The 19,307-nt window shown below is 35.3% G+C and overlaps 1 protein-coding gene across 3 annotated transcripts in view; it reads right to left on the reverse strand.

Annotated features, from left to right (window-relative positions):
• The window catches only part of KIAA0825 (KIAA0825 ortholog), a 397,293-nt gene that overhangs the window by 306,672 nt on the left and 71,314 nt on the right, over nt 1-19,307 (reverse strand). For all 3 annotated transcript variants that reach the window (XM_036020541.1, XM_036020539.1, XM_036020540.1), the window contains one exon: nt 16,043-16,712. In XM_036020541.1, the coding sequence (XP_035876434.1) occupies nt 16,043-16,712 (670 nt within the window). The remainder of the gene's footprint in view (nt 1-16,042; nt 16,713-19,307) is intronic.

The raw sequence follows: 19,307 nt of genomic DNA on the forward strand, positions 1-19,307 counted from the left end.
TCTCTTCAAATAGCTGAAGGATTACAATTTTACAGTGCTTCAAAAAAACACATGAAAATGATGATTATAATGGATTTCAGTATGAGTTGGAAAAAAGATACAAGAAGGCACTATAAAACAATTTTATAATATAACTTTCTCTGACAATCATCATCATAAAATCTGGAGGTAATTTCTCTCCTTTTCAAGACAGATTATTTCTCAAACCTCGGTGTCTACTCCAGTAATTATTATAATTAGCACTGTTATTTTTTTGCTAATGGAAACGTTAATACTGAATTTTAAACTTAATTTCTACCTTGGAGGACAAACCATATAATGCCACTTATTCTAAAATGAGCTCAGTACATACAGAAATCTAAAAATAACAAAAATTCAAATTATTTAGTCTTTTATATTTTAGTGAAATTATAAAACCTTATTAAAAGCTTGTCTTTCACTAGCTTTTACCTGCTCACTTAGTACTTACTACTGTTCTGTTATGCTTAAACTAGTAATAGGGTAAAATAAGCTACATTTGTCTAAATAATAGGCAAGGGCTTTATGTGTCTTACTCAATGTTGAAGAGAGATTTCAAAAGCAGACATTGATCAGTTATGAAGGCAATATACCTTCCCCCCCACCCCCTGAGGGCATTTTCCCCTCATTGCTCGCTTATTTATTTATTTATTTTTATTTTTAAAAAATATTTTATTTTTTTACGTTTTGGAAAGAGGGGAACGGAGGGAAAAAGGAAGGAGAAAAGCATCAATGTTTGACAGATACATCAATTGGTTGCCTTTCACATGCCCCCAACTGGGGACCTGGCCTGCAACCCAGGCTTGTGCCCTGACTCAGAATCAAACCATGTGTGACTTCATGGATGTAACACTGATGGTTGAAGATTTTCATACCTACATATAAATAATGACAATGAAAATGTTCTAACATAATGTACATTTTAAAGTTGATTTTCCTAATAAAGGATGTTGCAGTGTGGGATCAAGCATTAAAATTCTCAGTCTCCAGTTAAAAAGATTCCACCTTTAAAGGAATCTTACCAATGATTGTTCACTTTTTAACCTTTTCTTGAACCCTTATAAAAAAAAGTTGGGGTACTAATAATTGAGTAATAGTATAATAACCAGAAGCCAAATATTACATTTTCTGAGAACCTGAGAAAAAAAAGTTAAACAATATTCAACATCGTAATAGATCACTGGAAAATAACCATACATTGAACAAGAATTTAGGGATCCATGACATATACACATAAAAACCTATACATGTTTTCATAAAAAACAATAGAACTAAGAACTACACTTATTTTTATGTTCACAAATTCAACATCTAGAGAAACAATTTTCACAAGGGAAAGCAGAATTCAGAAAAGTTTTAAGAAGCTTCCATAGTGAGTTAGCAACTCTTTCTAAAGAATATGAACTTGCTTGCAGCAACTTCATGTATATTACTTGTTCATATTCTTTGTTCAGTATAGGATAGTTGCAAAATAAATCCGTTCATTTTAAAATAATTTTACTCAAAATTAAGTAATCATTTAGATGATTTCTTTCTCCAGATAAAAAATATGACTTTAATATCTCAGTATTTTAATTGCTTCTTTTAGCTTTTCAGTTTTAAAAATGTTATTGGGTTACTGGGTGCTCTGGCTGGCGTAGCTCAGTGGATTGAGTGTGGGCTGTGAACCAAAGCATTGTAGGTTCGATTACCAGTCAGGGCACATGCCTGGGTTGCAGGCTGGGTCCCCTATGGGAGCCACATGAGAGGCAAGCACACATTGATGTTTCTCTCTCTCTCTTTCTCCCTCCCTTCCCCTCTCTAAAAATAAGTAAATAAAATCTTTTAAAAAATGTTATTGGGTAATAAGGTATATAAATCTCAAAATGACCTATGACCCCCTCGTGAGAAACCAAACTGAGTCATTTTTATCTATCATCTTCAGTATTTGAATGCCGTAATTAGAGGATGTAACAAGTGAAATATTCTTTCTACCCCTAGGAAGAAAATACAGCTGTTCTAAGAAGGGAGGAAGTCAATAATTGAGTACACTTTACTATTTGCTAATTGTTGCTGTATGGAAGCAAACATATTATTCGAATTACATTGTATCGGCTTTCTCTCTTCCAAAATATATGTTCCATCTGTCTTTCTCTACTGTCTTTAGAACAAAAAATCAGAGGCCTCATAACATTTAATGGTGAATAGTTGGGTCAGAGAAATAAGAGTTCACACAGCAGAAAACATGTTTTAGGTAAATAAAAATATGTGCACACATGCATAATATATACCATATACATACTCAAGCACATAATATACACCCTCTAATACACATACATGTTCAGTCACTTTTATCATAGTTTTTAATCAAGTAATTTTTCATATTATACAACCTTTAGTTGAAAGAACTTAAAAGCACCATCAATTCCTTAGGGAAAGAATATTCTAATATTAGACATTCTGCTTATTTTCTTATGAGGCATTGAGGTACAGTGGAAAGATACTTCTTAGTTCAGTCTCAAACTTGATTTGTTAGGCAGCAAAAATGCCTTAGGTTTTTCAGCCATAAAATGAGAACTAGAATTCTGCACTAATTTGAGTGGTTACACAGCAAACATAAGTCGTATACAAAAACCAAAAATGTGGAAGAATCTTGCAAACATAATGGTGTTATTAATCATAAAAAGAATCTCAAATCTAGCCATAATTACATCAACTATTTTAATAATTTAGTTACTTTTAGCCTAGCTCTAACAAAAAAGCTTAAATGTAAGCAGCTTATTTGAATCTCTAAGAGTAAGAGTCTTGATCTCCTACTTGTTTACATTAATTCAAATATTAATGTATTATTTTCCTTCTTATGTACTGATATGTATTACTTGGATTTTTGTCTTTCCAAATAATTCCCAAACAGAAAATCCAGTGATATAGCTTTGTACTCTTTTACAGTTCCTTCCAAAATTCAAGTTTAATTTTATATGCAGAAAAAATATATATAGTACAATTTCAGAAAGTCCAACACAAAAATCAGGATCTGTGGCTAAAATGGGAATTACTCTTCAAATGAAAGAAAGATTCTTTATCTTACAAGTAAATTTAGTTTGCAAAAGACAAAGTCACAGTAGTAAGCTTGGTCATAATTCAGAAAAGGATCTGAATCCCAGTCAAGAGACTTCCTAGCCATGGGACTCTGGGCAAGCTGCTTAACTTGTCCAACCTCAGTTTTTGTATGTATAAAATAGGGGTAATATCCAACTTTTCAAAGAGGAGGCAAGAATCAAGTGGTATACTAGTACATAAAGTGCTTAGCATGCTACGTGGTGAATAAAATGTACCTAAAACATTATCTATTATATAAATGACTTAACATACTTCTAAACAGATAAGGAAAAATGAAGATGATCAATAGGACAATATTAACAAAAATTAATGTTTAATTCATGTTTTAAGTAGCACATTTAGCAAAGTATGTACTTCATTCAGACATTTCCTACAAAATAAAACCTAAGCTACTTGTGCCTTACTGAAACTCAAGAATCAGAATGGCTGTCCTGGCTGGTGTGGCTATGGAGATTGAGCGCCAGCCTGTGAACCAAAGGGTTGCTGGTGAGATTCTGAGTGTAGGGCACATGCCTGGGTTGCGGGCCAGGCCCCCAGTAGGGGGCACGCAAGAGGCAACCACATATTGATGTTTCTCTCCCTCTCTTTCTCCCACCCTTCCCCTCTGACTAAAAATAAATAAAATCTTAAAAAAAAAATCAGAATGGCTGAGAATGACTTTTCATACAAAAACAGTCTTAAATGGCATGAAGAATGTGTCCTGTCCTGCTTACTATATAAAAGATGAAATAAAAATGAATAGTTCTAATTTTTACATTTATCCCAATGGCTCCTCTTGTGTATTTCTACTATGGAAAGATGGGCAGTACAAAAAGGAATCAGACTGAATGGCGAATGCCTTCCTGGCTCAAAGAAAGGGAAGATGAGCCCCCTTCTCTCTACTAAGGGCATGATGGACTTGGCACACTCAAAGAGAAGCCTCCAGGAGGCACTGAACATGCCACATAACAGAACTCACAGAAAGAAGGAAAGGCTTTAACTTCAGTTATGCCAAAACCCAAATCACTTTTGATTTTCTTTACATACTAAAAAAAGGAAAACACCCTAAAATTATTTTCAAATGTTTAACATATGTGACTGTTTCATTATAATATAGCTTGTGAAATTCTTATCCATAGACTCAGGAGAATATCAATCTTCCATGCTTTATAGGTCTAATTGAGTCTTTCCTTTTGTACTTACACAGGGATTTGTATGGATCCAGAGATGCGTTTTATGAAAAAGTATTGTCCATGCTTACTGCCTACAGCCTTGCAGAATTGAGCTGGTCCTTCCCCAGGCCAAAACACAAATTATTATTGAATCCCTGCCTTGCATGCCACAGAAAAGGCCTATAGATTTCTTTTCAATTAACAATACAGAATAATAATGGCATTTCCAGTTCTTGCCTCTGATCTTAATTTTCAATTATCTGATTAAAAATGTTCCTGCAAAAAATTACAACTGAGAGTAAAAATAAAACAGAAGAGAGGACTTCTGGCCAAGATGGAGGCATAGGTAGACACACTGTGCCTCTTTGCACACCCAAAAGAAGGACAACAATTCAAAAACACAAACAACCAGAACTGACAGAAAATCGAACTGTATGGAAGTCCAACAACCAAGGAGTTAAAGAAGAAACATTCATCCAGATGTGTAGGAGGGGAGGAGACGGGCGGCCAGTGTAGAGAGGACTCATGGCAAAGCGGCAGCTGGAGGACCCAGCGAGGCGGCAGACTGTGGACCAGGGCAGGCAAGGGTGCAGCTGGTGGACCAGCGAGGCGCTGGATGGTGGAGCGGGCAGTCCCACATTCACGTGCAGACAAACCAGGTGAGGCTGGAGAGCTAGACAGATCCTGCAACCCAGGGTTCCAATGTAGGGAAATAAAGCCTCAAACCTCCTATTGAAAACACCTGTGGGGGTTGCGGCAGTGGAAGAAACTCCCAGCCTCACAGGAGAGTTTCTTGGAGAGACCCACAGGGCCCTAGAACCTAGACAAACCCACCCACCAGGAAATCAGCACCAGAAGGGCCCAATTTGCTTGTGGGAAGCAGGGGAAGTGATTGAAAACCAGCAGAGAGTATGCATTTGGCATTGTTCCCTCTCAGACCCCTCCCCCACATACAGCATCACAATGCAGCCACATGGGTTGCCCCACCCTGGTGAACACCTAAGGCTTTGCCCTTCACTACGAAACAGGCACACTGAGACAAAAAAATAAAAATGGCCCAAATGAAAGAACAGATCAAAGCTCCAAAAAAAAATACAACTAAGCAACGAAGAGGTAGCCAACCTATCAGATGCACAGTTCAAAGCACTGGTAATCAGGATGCTCACAGAAATGGCTGAGTATGGTAGCAAAATCAAAAGAAAAAATGAAGGCTATGCTAAATGAAATAAAGGAAAATGCACAGGGAACCAACAGTGATGAGAAAGAAACTGGTCAAATAAATTCTGTGGACCAGAAAGAAGAAACATCCAACCAGAAAAGAATGAAGAAACAAGAATTCAAAAAAATGAGGAGAGGCTTAGGAACCTCCAGGACATCTTTAAACGTTCCAACATCCGAATCTTAGGGGTACCAGAAGGAGGAGAAGAAGAGAAACAAATTGAAAACTTATTTGAACAAATAATGAAGGAGAACTTCCCCAAACTGGCAAGGAAATAGACTTCCAGGAGGTCCAGGAAGCTCAGAGAGTCCCAAAGAAGTTGGACCCAAGAAGGAACACATCAAGGCACACCATAATTACATTACCCAAGTTTAATGAGGAGAGAATCCTAGAAGCAGCAAGAGAAAAGGAGACAGTTACCTACAAAGGAGCTCCCATAAGACTGTCAGCTGATGTCTCAAAAGAGACCTTACAGGCAAGAAGGGGCTGGAAAGAAGTGTTCCAAGTCATGAAAGGCAAGGACCTACATCCAAGATTGCTCTATCCAGCAAAGCTTTCATTTAGAATGGAAGGGCAGATAAACTGCTTCTCAGAGAAGGTCAAGTTAAAGGAGTTCATCATCACCAAGCCCTTATTATATGAAATGTTAAAGGGACTTATCTGAGAAAAAGAATCTCAAAATTGCAAACAGCAAAATGACAACAAACACAACTATCAACAACCAAACCGAAAAAAACAAAAACGAAAACAAAAATCAACTAAGCAAACAACTAGAACAGGAACACATTCACAAAATTAGAAATCACATGGAGGGTTATCAGTGAGGAGCAGGAGAGGGAAGAATGGGGGAAAATGTACAAAGAATAAGTAGCATAAATGGTAGGTAGCAAATAGATGGGGGAGGTTAAGAATAGTATAGGAAATGGAGAAGCCAAAGAACTTATATGTATGACCCATGGACATGAACTAAAGGGGTGAATGCAAGTGGGAGAGGGTATGCAGGGTGTAGGGGAATAAAGGGGGGGGAATGGGACAACTGTAATAGCATAATCAATGAAATATATTTTAAAAAATACAACAGAATAAAACACTTGGTTATGGGACCAAAGGGGAAATCCCCGAAGGAATTACTAGGAATAGCTTCAGATATAAGCTGAAAGGAGGGACTCAATTTCCTGTTTTTGTTTAATTATCTACCTCCCTCCTCATACCCCCTACCCTCATTAAAAAATGCATCCACAGGAGGTGGGCAGTTTTGATATTATTTTCAAGTTTCACTTGGGGAAGAAAAATCACACAGGTAAAGTCTAAAGAATTTTCTACTTGCTACTGTGGCACACAAAGCCACATGCTTAGCCAGTTAATTCATCTGTAATGTCAGTAGAAAAAGTAAATCTGGCTGTTTCCAAAGACAAATTGTAGGCATAAAATCTGGTTGTGGAAGGACTTCAATGTCACTTACGGTCTCAGTAAAAGTTTAAATTTAAAGTTCCTACTATAACCCTTTTATCTTATTAGAAAAAGTCCAAGAGGTTAAATGACTTATCTAAGGCCACACAAAACAAGGAGGTAGGAAATTCAGGACCAGCACCCTTGACTCTCAATCAAGTGTACTTCGCACTTTCTACAAGTAAAGTAAATGTCAACACAGAATGCACTGGTATTTCACTTAAAAAGAGCAATTATCATAAAGCAGTGAGGGTGGGGGAAACCCTAATCAATTCGTATTTTCGACAATGGTACAGCAAAAAGCCCTGAAACTATATTACCATTTAAAAATAATTAGTGATAACTGAACTAAGATATTAGTTTCATTAGTTTTTTCCTCCACTTACTGTTTTGTATTAGTTGAAATTCTACCTTCTACTACTAGTAACAAGCATAATTTTCATCAGATCTAAGAGATCCTTACTTCTGTCTCAAGAGCACAAAAGAGTCAAGAGAGGTGGTGTCTGTCTAGCAGTCTTGGTCTCTTCTGTAACAATAGTCATACAAACGCTTCATTTTGTATGTATTGTACATGGTGGCCTTAGTGTACATCTGTACCTTTCCTTGAGATTATCACTCAGGGAGTCATAGCTACTTGAAGAGTAAGAGAGAGACAGGGTGACTTTTGCCTGGCCTGCTTTCCAATTGCGATCTGTGTCTCCCTAACCAAGAATTCTACCTGTACTTTTTGGCTCTCTGAGCAGCACCAGGGTGGTTGACAAGAATAAGCACCTTACAAAAGGAGCCAAGGAGAAGTGATTGGTCCATTTTCTAAGATTGGTATGATGTGAAAGCACCAGCTACATTCAAAATAAGAAATACTGGAAAAACACCGGTCATAAGAACTCAAGGAACCTAAATTGCATCTGATGTTCTCAAGGGTCGTGTTTCTGAAGTGTGCCTAGCGGATCTATAGAATGATGAAATTGCATTTAGAAAATTGAAACTATTACTGAGGATGTTCAGGGCAAAAACTGCCCACCTATTTTCCATGGCATGGATGTTACCCATAACAAAAATGTGTTCCACGGTCAAAAACTGGCACACCATGATTGAAGCTCATGTTGATGTCAAGACTACTGATGGTTATTTTATTCATCTGTTCTGTGTTGGTTTTACTAAAAAAAAATGCAAAAATCAGATTCAAACACCTCTGATGCTCAGCATCAACAGGTCCACCAAATCCAGAAGATGATGATGGAAATCATGACCTGAGAGGTACAGACAAATGACTTCTAAGAAATGGTCAATAAACTGATTTTAAATAGCATTGGAAGACATAGAAAAAGCTTTCCAATCTGTTTACCCACTCCATGATGTCTTAGAAAAACCAAAATGCTGAAGGAGCCCAGGTTTAATGAGGAAAGCTCATGGAGCTTCATGGCAGCAATTCTGGAAAAGCTACTGTGAATGAGACAGGCACTACAGCTGAATGAACTGATAGATATGAACCCCAGTCCAAGAGTCTGTTTAAACTTCAGACTTTTTTACGGTAACAAACAAAAAATCCTATTTGTGATTTTAAAAAATTTTACCTCTACTTTGGTTTGAGAGCTTTCTTTACCCGTAAACATCTTTTCATCCCCAGATGGACTTTGCTTCCTCCCACCCTTTATTTCTTTTAAACAAAATACAAGGGGCTGTGAAAGAAAAGGGGCTTCAGAGACACTCAGTTTCACCCTCTCACCCACTGCAGACTGTTAGACTTTCCAAATATTCAAAGGCATGTATCACATTCTCTTAAGTCTCTATCTTTCAAGCAAACAATAAACTCAAAGAAAGTCAGAATAAAATGTGCAGGGAACCATGAAATTTATCCTATCCACATCGTTTCATATTAAAATACATAAGATTTATTCAACAAAATTTTCTACACAGAAACAAAACTCTCTTTTTTTAAAGCACTGAGAAATGTAACAATAACTTTTCTTAAATCTAAAGAAACTATAATTTTAAAAGTTAAAGTAATTTGATCAACTATCCATTGCAAGTGTAAACACAGAAGAATGGCACTGTTCTCCTGGACTGTAAATGACACCTGGGCACAGGTAAATATGAATCTGGCTTCCCAGATAACGACGGTCAGGTTACAGTCAAAGTGCTGGGTGCAAATTTCTAGCTTTTTGAAAGCTGGTTGTTTTGACTTTACAGCCTTCTAAACTAAATTTTTAAAAATGGAGCATAAGCCTTAATAAAATGATAATTTTCCTGAACACTTATTTAAAAAACTGTAAGAATGTGAATTAAAAAAAGTTATTGAGAATATCTTGGCTTTTAAATCTTCCTTGAAACTTTGTAAAGAGTATATGTAAAAATAATGTTTTTTTCTAGGATAGATCACCAAATCACAAAGATTCTCTAAATCTATATTACCACTATTTCATTATTTTCCTCAAATAATAAAATATAAAAGCTATATGCTTCTAAATGTATTGTAATACTAAAACAGCACACAGTTCCCCCCCTCTAAATAAAATGTTCAAATTCATATGAATGTAAAGGGGGGAAAAGGTTACTATATATTGCCAAATTGTGTAATTTAAATCTGAGGATAAGCTTATATGTAAATAAAATTGTTTGGTACACCACAAGAAAATGGTGAGAGAGACTGTCACCATATTTTAAGTACATGTACAGAAGACCCTGAATCAACGCCCAGCTACATGGTTACAGATGAAACTCACGCTATGCTCAGGTGAACACTACCATCAGAAAGGAAAGCTGGTAAAATAAAATAGCATAAAAGCTGAATCTAGTCAGCCTAGTTAACTCAGTTTCTGAGTTAATAAGCATGAGCAAATCAAGAGTCAGTTATGAGTGGTGGGGTGAAAATGGAGACAACTGTGCTTGAGCAACAATAAAAAAAGAAAAAACAAAATAAAAGCATAATTTTGGGGGAGAAAAAGGGTCAGTTATGAATCAGTGCCAATAAAAAAGAAAAGCAAAAACACTGAATGGGGGTAAAACACAGAAATGTTAAAAATCAAAAAAGAAGCCCTGGCTGGCGTAGCTCAGTGGATTGAGCACAGGTTGCGAACCAAAGTGTCGCAGGTTCGATTCCCAGTCAGGGTAAATGCCTGGGTTGCAGGCCATGACCCCCAGCAACCGCACATTGATGTTTTTCTCTCTCTCTTTCTCCCTCTCTTCCCTCTCTAAAAATAAATAAATAAAATCTGTAAAAAAATCAAAAAAGAAAAGTAAAAAAAGTTTTTTTGCTAATTATTGAGAGTGCCTTGCACAGTTTTTGCCATGGAGATTAGCAGCACATCAGAAAATATACCAAACAACTGCCAAAGGAGAAATCCTCTTTCTGTGGACCATTAGCTGTGTGGCCTCGGAAAATAGTTACCTTTACGAGCCTTGTTTTCTCATATTTAAAATATGAATAACATTAAGTGCTGTTTAGAAGATTAAATGAATACACATGTAAAGCCTTATACAAAATAATTAGTAGTTGTTAATTTTGATGCTCACATATTTCCTTTATGTATATTTTATAACTATAAATATAAGCATGTATGTGTTTATACTTATGTGTAGACAGATAATGTAAAGATCATTCAGGGAAGAATTAATTAATTCTCTATGTACTAGAAAAATCAGAGTCAATTAAAAATTCAGTATGCTCAAAGTGTCTAGCTCATTGAGAACATGGTAGATACATGCATAAACAGACAGGACATTAGCTCATTAAGATTTGTGTACAAATTGTTTCAAAAAATTGAAGAAGAGGAAACATTCCCAAACTCATTTTAAGAAGCTAGCATATTACCCTGATACTAGAGCCAAATAAGGACACTAAACAAAAAATTAAAGACCAATATCCCTCCCTGATGAGCACAGGTGCAAAAATTCTCAATAAAATATGAGTAAACTGAATTCAACAGCACATTAAAATAATTATACACCATGATCAAGAAGGATTTATCCCTGTGCAAGGATGGTTCAACATATGCAAATTAATATGATACAACACATTAATAGAATGAAAGATAAAAATCATATGATCATCTCTATAGATGCATACAAAGTATTTGACAAATTTCAACATTCTTTTATGAAAAAAGCTCTTAACAAAATGAACATAAAGAAATATACCTCAACATCATAAAGGCCATACCAAAATATAGAGACAACCTAAGTTTCCATCTACAGATGAATGAATAGAGATGTGTAAATGCACGCGCACACACATGAGAAGGAAATCCTGCCATCTGTAACAACGTGGATGGAACTTGAAGGCATTATGCTAAGTGAAGTCAGAAAAAGACAAATACTGTATGATATTGCATATATGTGAAGTAAAAACAAACAAACTGAACTTGGAGAAACAGAGGGTTTTAGGGTGGTTACCGAGGGATGGGGAATGGGGAAAGAGAAGAAATGTTGGTATAAATTTCCAGTTAGAAGATAAGTAAGTTCTAGAAATCAAATGTACTTGATTATGATTACAGTTAACACTAATATATTATATAGTTAAAAGTTGTTAATAGAGTAAATATTAAGTGTTCTTTGCAGCACTGAAAAATAACACTAGTTATACAATGTGATGGAGGTATTGGCTAATGCTACAGTGGTAACCATTTCCCAATATATGTATATCAAATCAATACACTGTACATCTCAAGCTAATACAATGTTAGATGTTAATATCACAATAAAACTTGAAACAAAAAGGCTAGCATACATACAAGGCCTGTTTAAGGTGTATCAATAGATCACAAAAGAGGAATTATAAGCAAAATCTTTCAAAATGGCAATATATAGTCTTCAGATGAAAAGAGTGTAGGGTAGTTTAGAGAAAAGTAAAACAAAGACTACACTAAAGCTGAGTCTGCCCACTGGGAGGTGTTTTTAATGGGATGTGCTACTTCCACCCTGTTCTTCTAAGCTCTGGAGTAAGGCAGATGGGAGTCTGAATCCTGGCTGCACTTTGGAACCCTGAGTAAATTACTTCTTATCTCTAGGCCTTAGTTTCCTCACTATACAATACAGATAGTAAATAATGTACCCACCTTGTTGAGTAGATTAGAAGAGATAATGAAGAGTTAAACGAGATAACATATATCTATGTCTGATCCAATAAATGTTAGCTAATGTAACTTAAGGAATGTCTTTCTATAGTTTCAGACAAAATATCAAAGACTTAGTGAGCATAAAGATATATAACGTGTATACTAGAGATGATATAACATAAAACCCAGTCAATCTGGTACAGATTTTATTCAAATATGAATATAAATTACTGTAATTTTTATTGATCAATATGAATAATTTTTATAATTTTGTTTACCTTAAACTGTATTTCCTTAAAAAATAAAATTTGGTCATTGGGTCAAATATTAGCAATGTTGATCAATTTGGAACTGGTTTAGCCATATATACAGCATTAGCAATAACTCATTTACTTTTCTTCCCTTTAATGTGTCTAGCTCAGAACCTTAAACATGGTAGTTGCTAAATGACTTGCTTATAGTAGGTGCCCCAAAGAGCTGAACTGAATAGATATTCAGGTAGCCCATGCAAAAAGTACTGTTTAAAATTTCTTTTACAAGTGACAAGTATTTAATTATATACTTTCAGAAAATGTCCAATAGCATTAATGGTTAAGCTCATGGGTCTTAGAGACATAGAGACGTCCCTATGAATCCTGCCTCTGTATAATAAGATCTACAGCAAGTGAATCTAAGTGTCCTTCTTTGTTTATGAAATTAGAGTAATAAGAAGTGTGATGTATTTAGCACAGTGCCCAACATATGGAACTCATTCATGTAACAAGTGATTTATGCCGAAGTTCAGATAAAGGAGCTTGAGAAAGATCAGTGCACCTGGACTTGTGAAAAAAGTATCAATTTTTGGTATTAAAACTGACCAACACACATAGTTTTCTCTCACAAATGGGAAAACACCTCAGTATCAGCCTTCATGACTTCATAGCAACTTATATTTTCAACCATATTGATCTTTTCTTCTTTTATAAACTTATATTTAGCACATATAAAACTTTTACATTGCAAACACTTTATAAGTAAGCAGATTTTTTGGAGGATATAAACATTTTAGAAAATAAGTACACCCATGGAATGCATTTAAAATTTGTGTTAACAATTAAAATGAAACTCTATTTGCTTTGAGCAAAATGGTACTGTTCCTAAATTAACCTACATTGTGTTCTGCCATAACCTAAAATTTGGTGATGCAACTCTATTCTGTAATGAGATACAGCTTCTGAAGGAAAATAAAAATTTTAAGAGAAAACATTCAATTATTTGAAAATTCATATATCAGAATAATTAGGCATTCTTGTATTTTACGAAGGTAAACAAAAATATAGCGAGCTATGTAAATTTTCATAAAGTGATCATGATTTCAAAGATAGCATTTAGACTTCCGGCAAGATGGAGGCAAAGGTGGACGCACTGTACCTCCACGCACAACCAAGATTGGAACAACAACAATTTAGAGGCAGAATAACACCCAGAACTGAGAGAGAATTTATCTGAATGGAAGTTGGACAGCCAAGAAGTTGAAATAGACCCATTTATCCATACCGGCAGGAGGGGCAGAGACAAGCTGCCTGGCTCGGGGTCGCGGCACGGAGAACAGGGCGCATAAGGCAACCGGGAGTGCATTAAGGCATCTGGGACATGCAAGATCGCAGCAGGTGGACCCTGAGTGTGCAAGCAGCAGCTGGCAGACCCTGTGAGGCGGCGATTGTGGAGCAGGGCAGAGCGCACAACCCAGGATCCCAGGGAAGGGACTGAGGTCCCAGGGAGAATGGAGCTACTGCCATTGTTCCCTCTCGACCCCGCCCTCACATACAACATCACAATCTAGCGACTGGGGTGCCCAGCCCTGGAGAACACCTAAGGCTCCGCCCCTCACCGTAACTGGAGCAACCAGTCCAAAAAAAAAAAAAAAAAGAGAGAGAGAGAGAGAGATGGCTCAAACAGAAGTACAAATCAGTGCCCCAGAACTCATCCTTTTGAGTGACCAAGAGATAGCCAATCTATCAGATGCATAGTTCAAAACACTGGTGATCAGGACGCTCACAGAATTGGTTGATTTTGGTTGCAAATTAGATGAAAAAAATGCAGGTTACCATAAAAGAAATGAAGAAAAATGCACAGGGAACCAACAGTGATGGGAAGGAAACTGGGACTCAAAGTAATAGAGTGGACCAGAAGGAAGAAAGAAACAACCAAACAGGAAAGAATGGAGAAATAAGAATTCAAAAAAACGAGGAGAAGCTTAGGAACCTCCAGGACATCTTTAAATGTCCCAACATCTGAATTATAGGGGTACCAGAAGGGGAAGAGGTAGAACAACAGATTGAAAACATATTGAACAAATAATAAAGGAGAACATCCCCATACTGGCAAAGAAAATAGACTTCCAGGAAGTTCAGGAAGCTCAGAGAATCCCAAAGAAGTTGGACCCAAGAAGAAACACACCAAGGCACATCATAATTACATTAGCCAAGGTAAAAATGAAGGAGAGAATCCTAGAAGCAGCAAGAGATATGGAGACAGTAACCTACAAAGGACTTCCCATCAGACTATCAGCTGATTTCTCAAAAGAGACCTTACAGGCAAGAAGGGGCTGGAAAGAAGTATTCCAAGTCATGAAAGGCAAGGACCTACATCCAAGATTACTCTATCCAGCAAAGCTTTCATTTAGAATGGAAGGGCAGATAAAGTACTTCTCAGAGAAGGTCAGGTTAAAGGAGTTCATCATCACCAAGACCTTATTATATGAAATGTTAAAGGGACTTATCTAAGAAAAGATTATTAAAAGAAAACATGTATAGTAAAAGGACAGCAAACTCACAATTATTAACAACCACACCTAAAGCAAAACCAAAAGAAACTAAGCAAACAACTAGAACAGGAACACAACCACAGAAATGGAGATCACATGGAGGGTTAGCAACAGGGGAGCGGGAGGCGGAGACAGGGGGAAAAGGTACAGAGAATAACTAGCATAGATTGTAGGTAGGAAACAGACAGGGGGAGGGTAAGAATAGTACGAGAAATGTAGAAGCTGAAGAACTTATAAATATGACACATGGACATGAACTAAAGTGGAGGGAAGTGGGTGGGAGAGGGTGTACAGGGTGTAGGGGAGTGAAGGGGGGAATGGGACAACTGTAATAGCCTAATCAATAAAATATATTAAAAAAAGATAGCATTTAGCAAAAGATCATTTGCAAATATTGAAAAAATACAGTTTGTGAACCTATTTAGAAATATACCTGAATTTTACATAAAATCATGACATCATAATTATCAAAACAATTATTTTTTTACCTTGATTTTTCTCCACTGGTGAAAAATTTAAATGATGACAGGAAATAGTTTATTACTTCACAATAGTTTCTTTCCTTTTTTTATCCTTTGAATAAAATCAGGGATTTTCAAATTATCTTTTATTTGTATATATTCTTATAGAAATTACATTAGAGGAACTTTTGAAACAGCTACAGTTAAAATGCTATGCCTCTATAACCAATTATAGTATAGAAATTCATAATTAGTATTTCATAATAGCTTTTTACTGGAATTGACTGACTGAAATATTATAATTTTAAACTTCCAAGTTCACTTAATGCAAATTTCAACAAATTTTCAACAATTCTTTTTACATAATAATACTTCAGCTTTGGAAGATACAATGGGTTAAAAATTATACTTTTTCATTTTATATATATGTAAATACAACTGAATATATGTGTGTGTTTATTGTATATGCATGTGTATATACACACATATACAGTTTCACCAAATAATTTATGCAATCAAAAAACTTAAAAGTCTTCCTGGCAATACTTTTGACTTATATTTCCACTATCTTTAGTAATTTAAATAACAGGAAAGAAAACACTTCTATTACTACTTACAGAAAAAGGAATGCATATGAGAAATGTGTTCTGCAAAATTTCATAACATTTATTTTCCTCTTTATTTTCAAGTTTGCAATTAGGTTTAACCAAATAGAAAAATGTTAGATATTTAAAGCTATCAAAAGGCTTAAGTTAAACCAAACAGAAATTGTAAAAATCACTAACCCAAAGCATGCACTGCTCCTCTATGCCTGCTGGAGCGCTTGCTTGTTTTAATCACACCAACAGCACTTTCTTTGAACTGCAGTTCACAAAAATTTGCAAGAAATTTTGCCATTTCTTCTGTAATAGTATCCAAGTAAGTTTCTTTAATGAATTTCACTGTTGAGGATGGAGCTAAAATTTCATGCAGTATATTAAAATCCTCTTTTATCACTGAGTATAACTTAAGCATTGCACTTTGGTATCCATGAGTCATTATGTCTAAATTTGATTCTCTGCTGTAAGAAGGAAAGCAGTTTTGCAGAAGTTTAGCCAACGGTTTATTCTGTATGCTTTGATACTTGATTATAACTTCTGATTCTGGATAAAGAAACAAGAGTTGTTGTATGCACTCATTTTTCAACAAAATTTTTTGCTGCAAACTGTTGATTTCATTATGGTTTTGTAATTTGCTAACTAAGAAGCGTCGAAGTTGTAGTCTTATATCATCCCATATAGATATCACATCCATAGAAGAATGATCTTCAACAGAATGAAGAGAAGTGCTAGAGAGGACGTGGAAAGAGGTTCCACTCAGAGTTGATGGAAATGAAATGCTGCGCTGGCAGGAGAGGTCCCAGAGTAAATTCAGTATCATTTCTTCTTGACTTTGTTCATTCTTCAACAAATCTTGCTAATAAAAGTAAATTATAATGTTAGAAATGTGATTAACTATAGGAGTGACAGCAAAATATTATTTCTACAATCATAAAATTTCATAATTCATTTTAAATTAAAATACTCTGATTCTCTTCAAGATTACTTTTACACGTACAATGTAATCAATTAAGGTATTTTAGAATGTTAGCTTATGATAAACTATATTTTCAATTCAATTCCCAGACATACAGATTTTAGCCCTCGCTGTTATCCAGACCTTGGTATGACCCAGGCATTGTAAAAACTGCAGCTTACACATTCCAAATAAAAACCTATAGTAAAACATCTTCTGAAATGTATTCCTAAGACAAGATAAATTCAAGATCATATCTTAATTAGTTCCTGGTAGATAATTTCCGTGCCTGAATGAGTGCACTTATTGCTAGAAAACCCCAAATGAACATACAAAATGGAGACCTTAAAATACAGTATGTTCCGAGAGGTCACTAATAGCTGCTATCCTGAGAAATAAAACTTAACACATTTAAAGACTTTCATTTAAATTCCTTTTTGAGAGCCATGTTAAGAAAGATTTTGCTTTGAAATTAATCTGAGAACATTTAAGTTCTCTCCAAAGAAATAACTCAAAATGGGGAAACAACACTCTCAGAATCATTCCCCAAAAGATGATATGAAAGTATTCCTTTATACTTTCCATGCTGACAAAAACCAATGGGAGGTGTAATTATGAATACCAAAAGGACAAAATATTACTTTCTTTTTGGACTTTGTACACATTCTCTTTACATGCTCACTTTCTTAATTATATCTACTTCAGTTAATACTGAAATTAGTTTAAATTCTCTAGGTAGCAACAAGCTAATTATAAGAAAATGGAAGCAAAGTTCAAGTGGCATAAAATAAGGCTAGTGTTGAAAATTTTTATTGACAAGAATACCACAGGTATTATGTGTGATTCCAAATGAGGGACAACTCCTAGACATATTCCAGAAATTTGCTTTAGGTCATTCTAAGCATTGTAATGTTTAGTTTAATATTGTATCTGTGATAAATGATACCCAATATCTATACAGAATTTTATTGTAGAAAAAGCACTTTTCCATACAGTTTCTGGCTTATTTATCCTGAAAACACTGTGACATAGGTCTGTAAAAACCCAATCTACAGAGAAGAGCATTAAAGTCCACGTCTAAGTTCCTTTCCGAATGTCACAGTCAAGTGTAGAACCCATGGACCCCCTGCTCCATTCTCCGTGTCCCCGTTCATCTTACTGCACTCTACAGAGCCGCAAAGTACATGGCCTTGCTGAAGCGTCTCTCTCTTTGCCATGTACTTACTCTTTTGAAATTTCCAGAAGAGAAATGTCCTTAGCTAGAGTCCAGGAAATCAGTATTATAGTCAATTGTATAAAGCAAGTGAGTCATATTAGTGCCACAATCTAGGGTTTCTTTAAATCAGTCAATAACTGTAAATATTTGATCAAGCAAAGTATAATAGATTACAGAGATTTAAAAAAATGTGTTTAATCTGATTGCTTAAATTTTAAAAATAACTTCAGGATAATTGTCATAATGAGGACCTGTTTCTTATTTAAACAGCTAGATAATTAATAAACAAAATTTTCTATAAAAAACAGTTGTATGAAAAATGCTGTTGAGATTGACAATTTTATCATGTAAAAACTTGATAATAAGGTCATTTTAAACTGTATCTATTTTAATAATGTGGTGTTTCCTCAAAATTACATGATCAATTATGTAAAAATAAATCCCTAGGTCTCAAACAAGCCTATCAGTCTAATGAATTTGAGCAAAACTAAGGCGGCCCTTTGCCCTGCAGTGAATAGAAAATGACTTATGTGTGACAAATTAAAAGATAATTAAAAGCTTTTGCTTTTAATTAAATGAGAAAGCATTATTACATCAATATTAATGAAATTCAATACACATGGCTCTTAATAGAAATTAAAAGAATAACTATATCCATATTTATTTTTAAAAGCTCCACCTTCAAGAGATAATGGGTGAGAGGATTTTCTTAAAAGAATAAGGCTTCGGGGCACATAGTCTTCCTTTCTCTTCCTTTTATTACTTTGTAAACATTAAAGAGACATCTGCAATAACAGCCAAAAACTATTTTCACTGATTCTGTCATCCCAAGCCATCTACAACCTCAAGATATTTTCCACATTTGCCTTAGCCAGTGTTTGATGTTTAGACAAAAATGGTGTCCCCTTTTTTCCTAAATTAAATCAAAACCATAGCTACAGAAATAGTGCTTTGTAACACTTGTGCTGCCGCTTTGGGAAACTGTTTTGCAAGTTAAGCACCCTTGTAGATATAGGAGTGATGAAATAACCAAAAATTTACTTAACATAGAGGGTGGTCAGTATCAAGAAATAACCAATGTAATAATTTTCCACAAATGAACAATAGTTTCATATAAATTGCTGCCTTGATTAAAAGAACTGGACATGTCTGCAGGTTAGGGATAAAGAGAATGACAGACAAGGCTACTTAACAGATAAAATCAATGGTGATCTTATTATGCTTAATAATGAGCACAGAGAGAAAATGACTAGTTGTGGAAGAACACAAAATATAATAAA

Source organism: Phyllostomus discolor, chromosome 3 (assembly GCF_004126475.2).
Source record: "Phyllostomus discolor isolate MPI-MPIP mPhyDis1 chromosome 3, mPhyDis1.pri.v3, whole genome shotgun sequence".
Lineage (NCBI taxonomy): Eukaryota > Metazoa > Chordata > Mammalia > Chiroptera > Phyllostomidae > Phyllostomus > Phyllostomus discolor.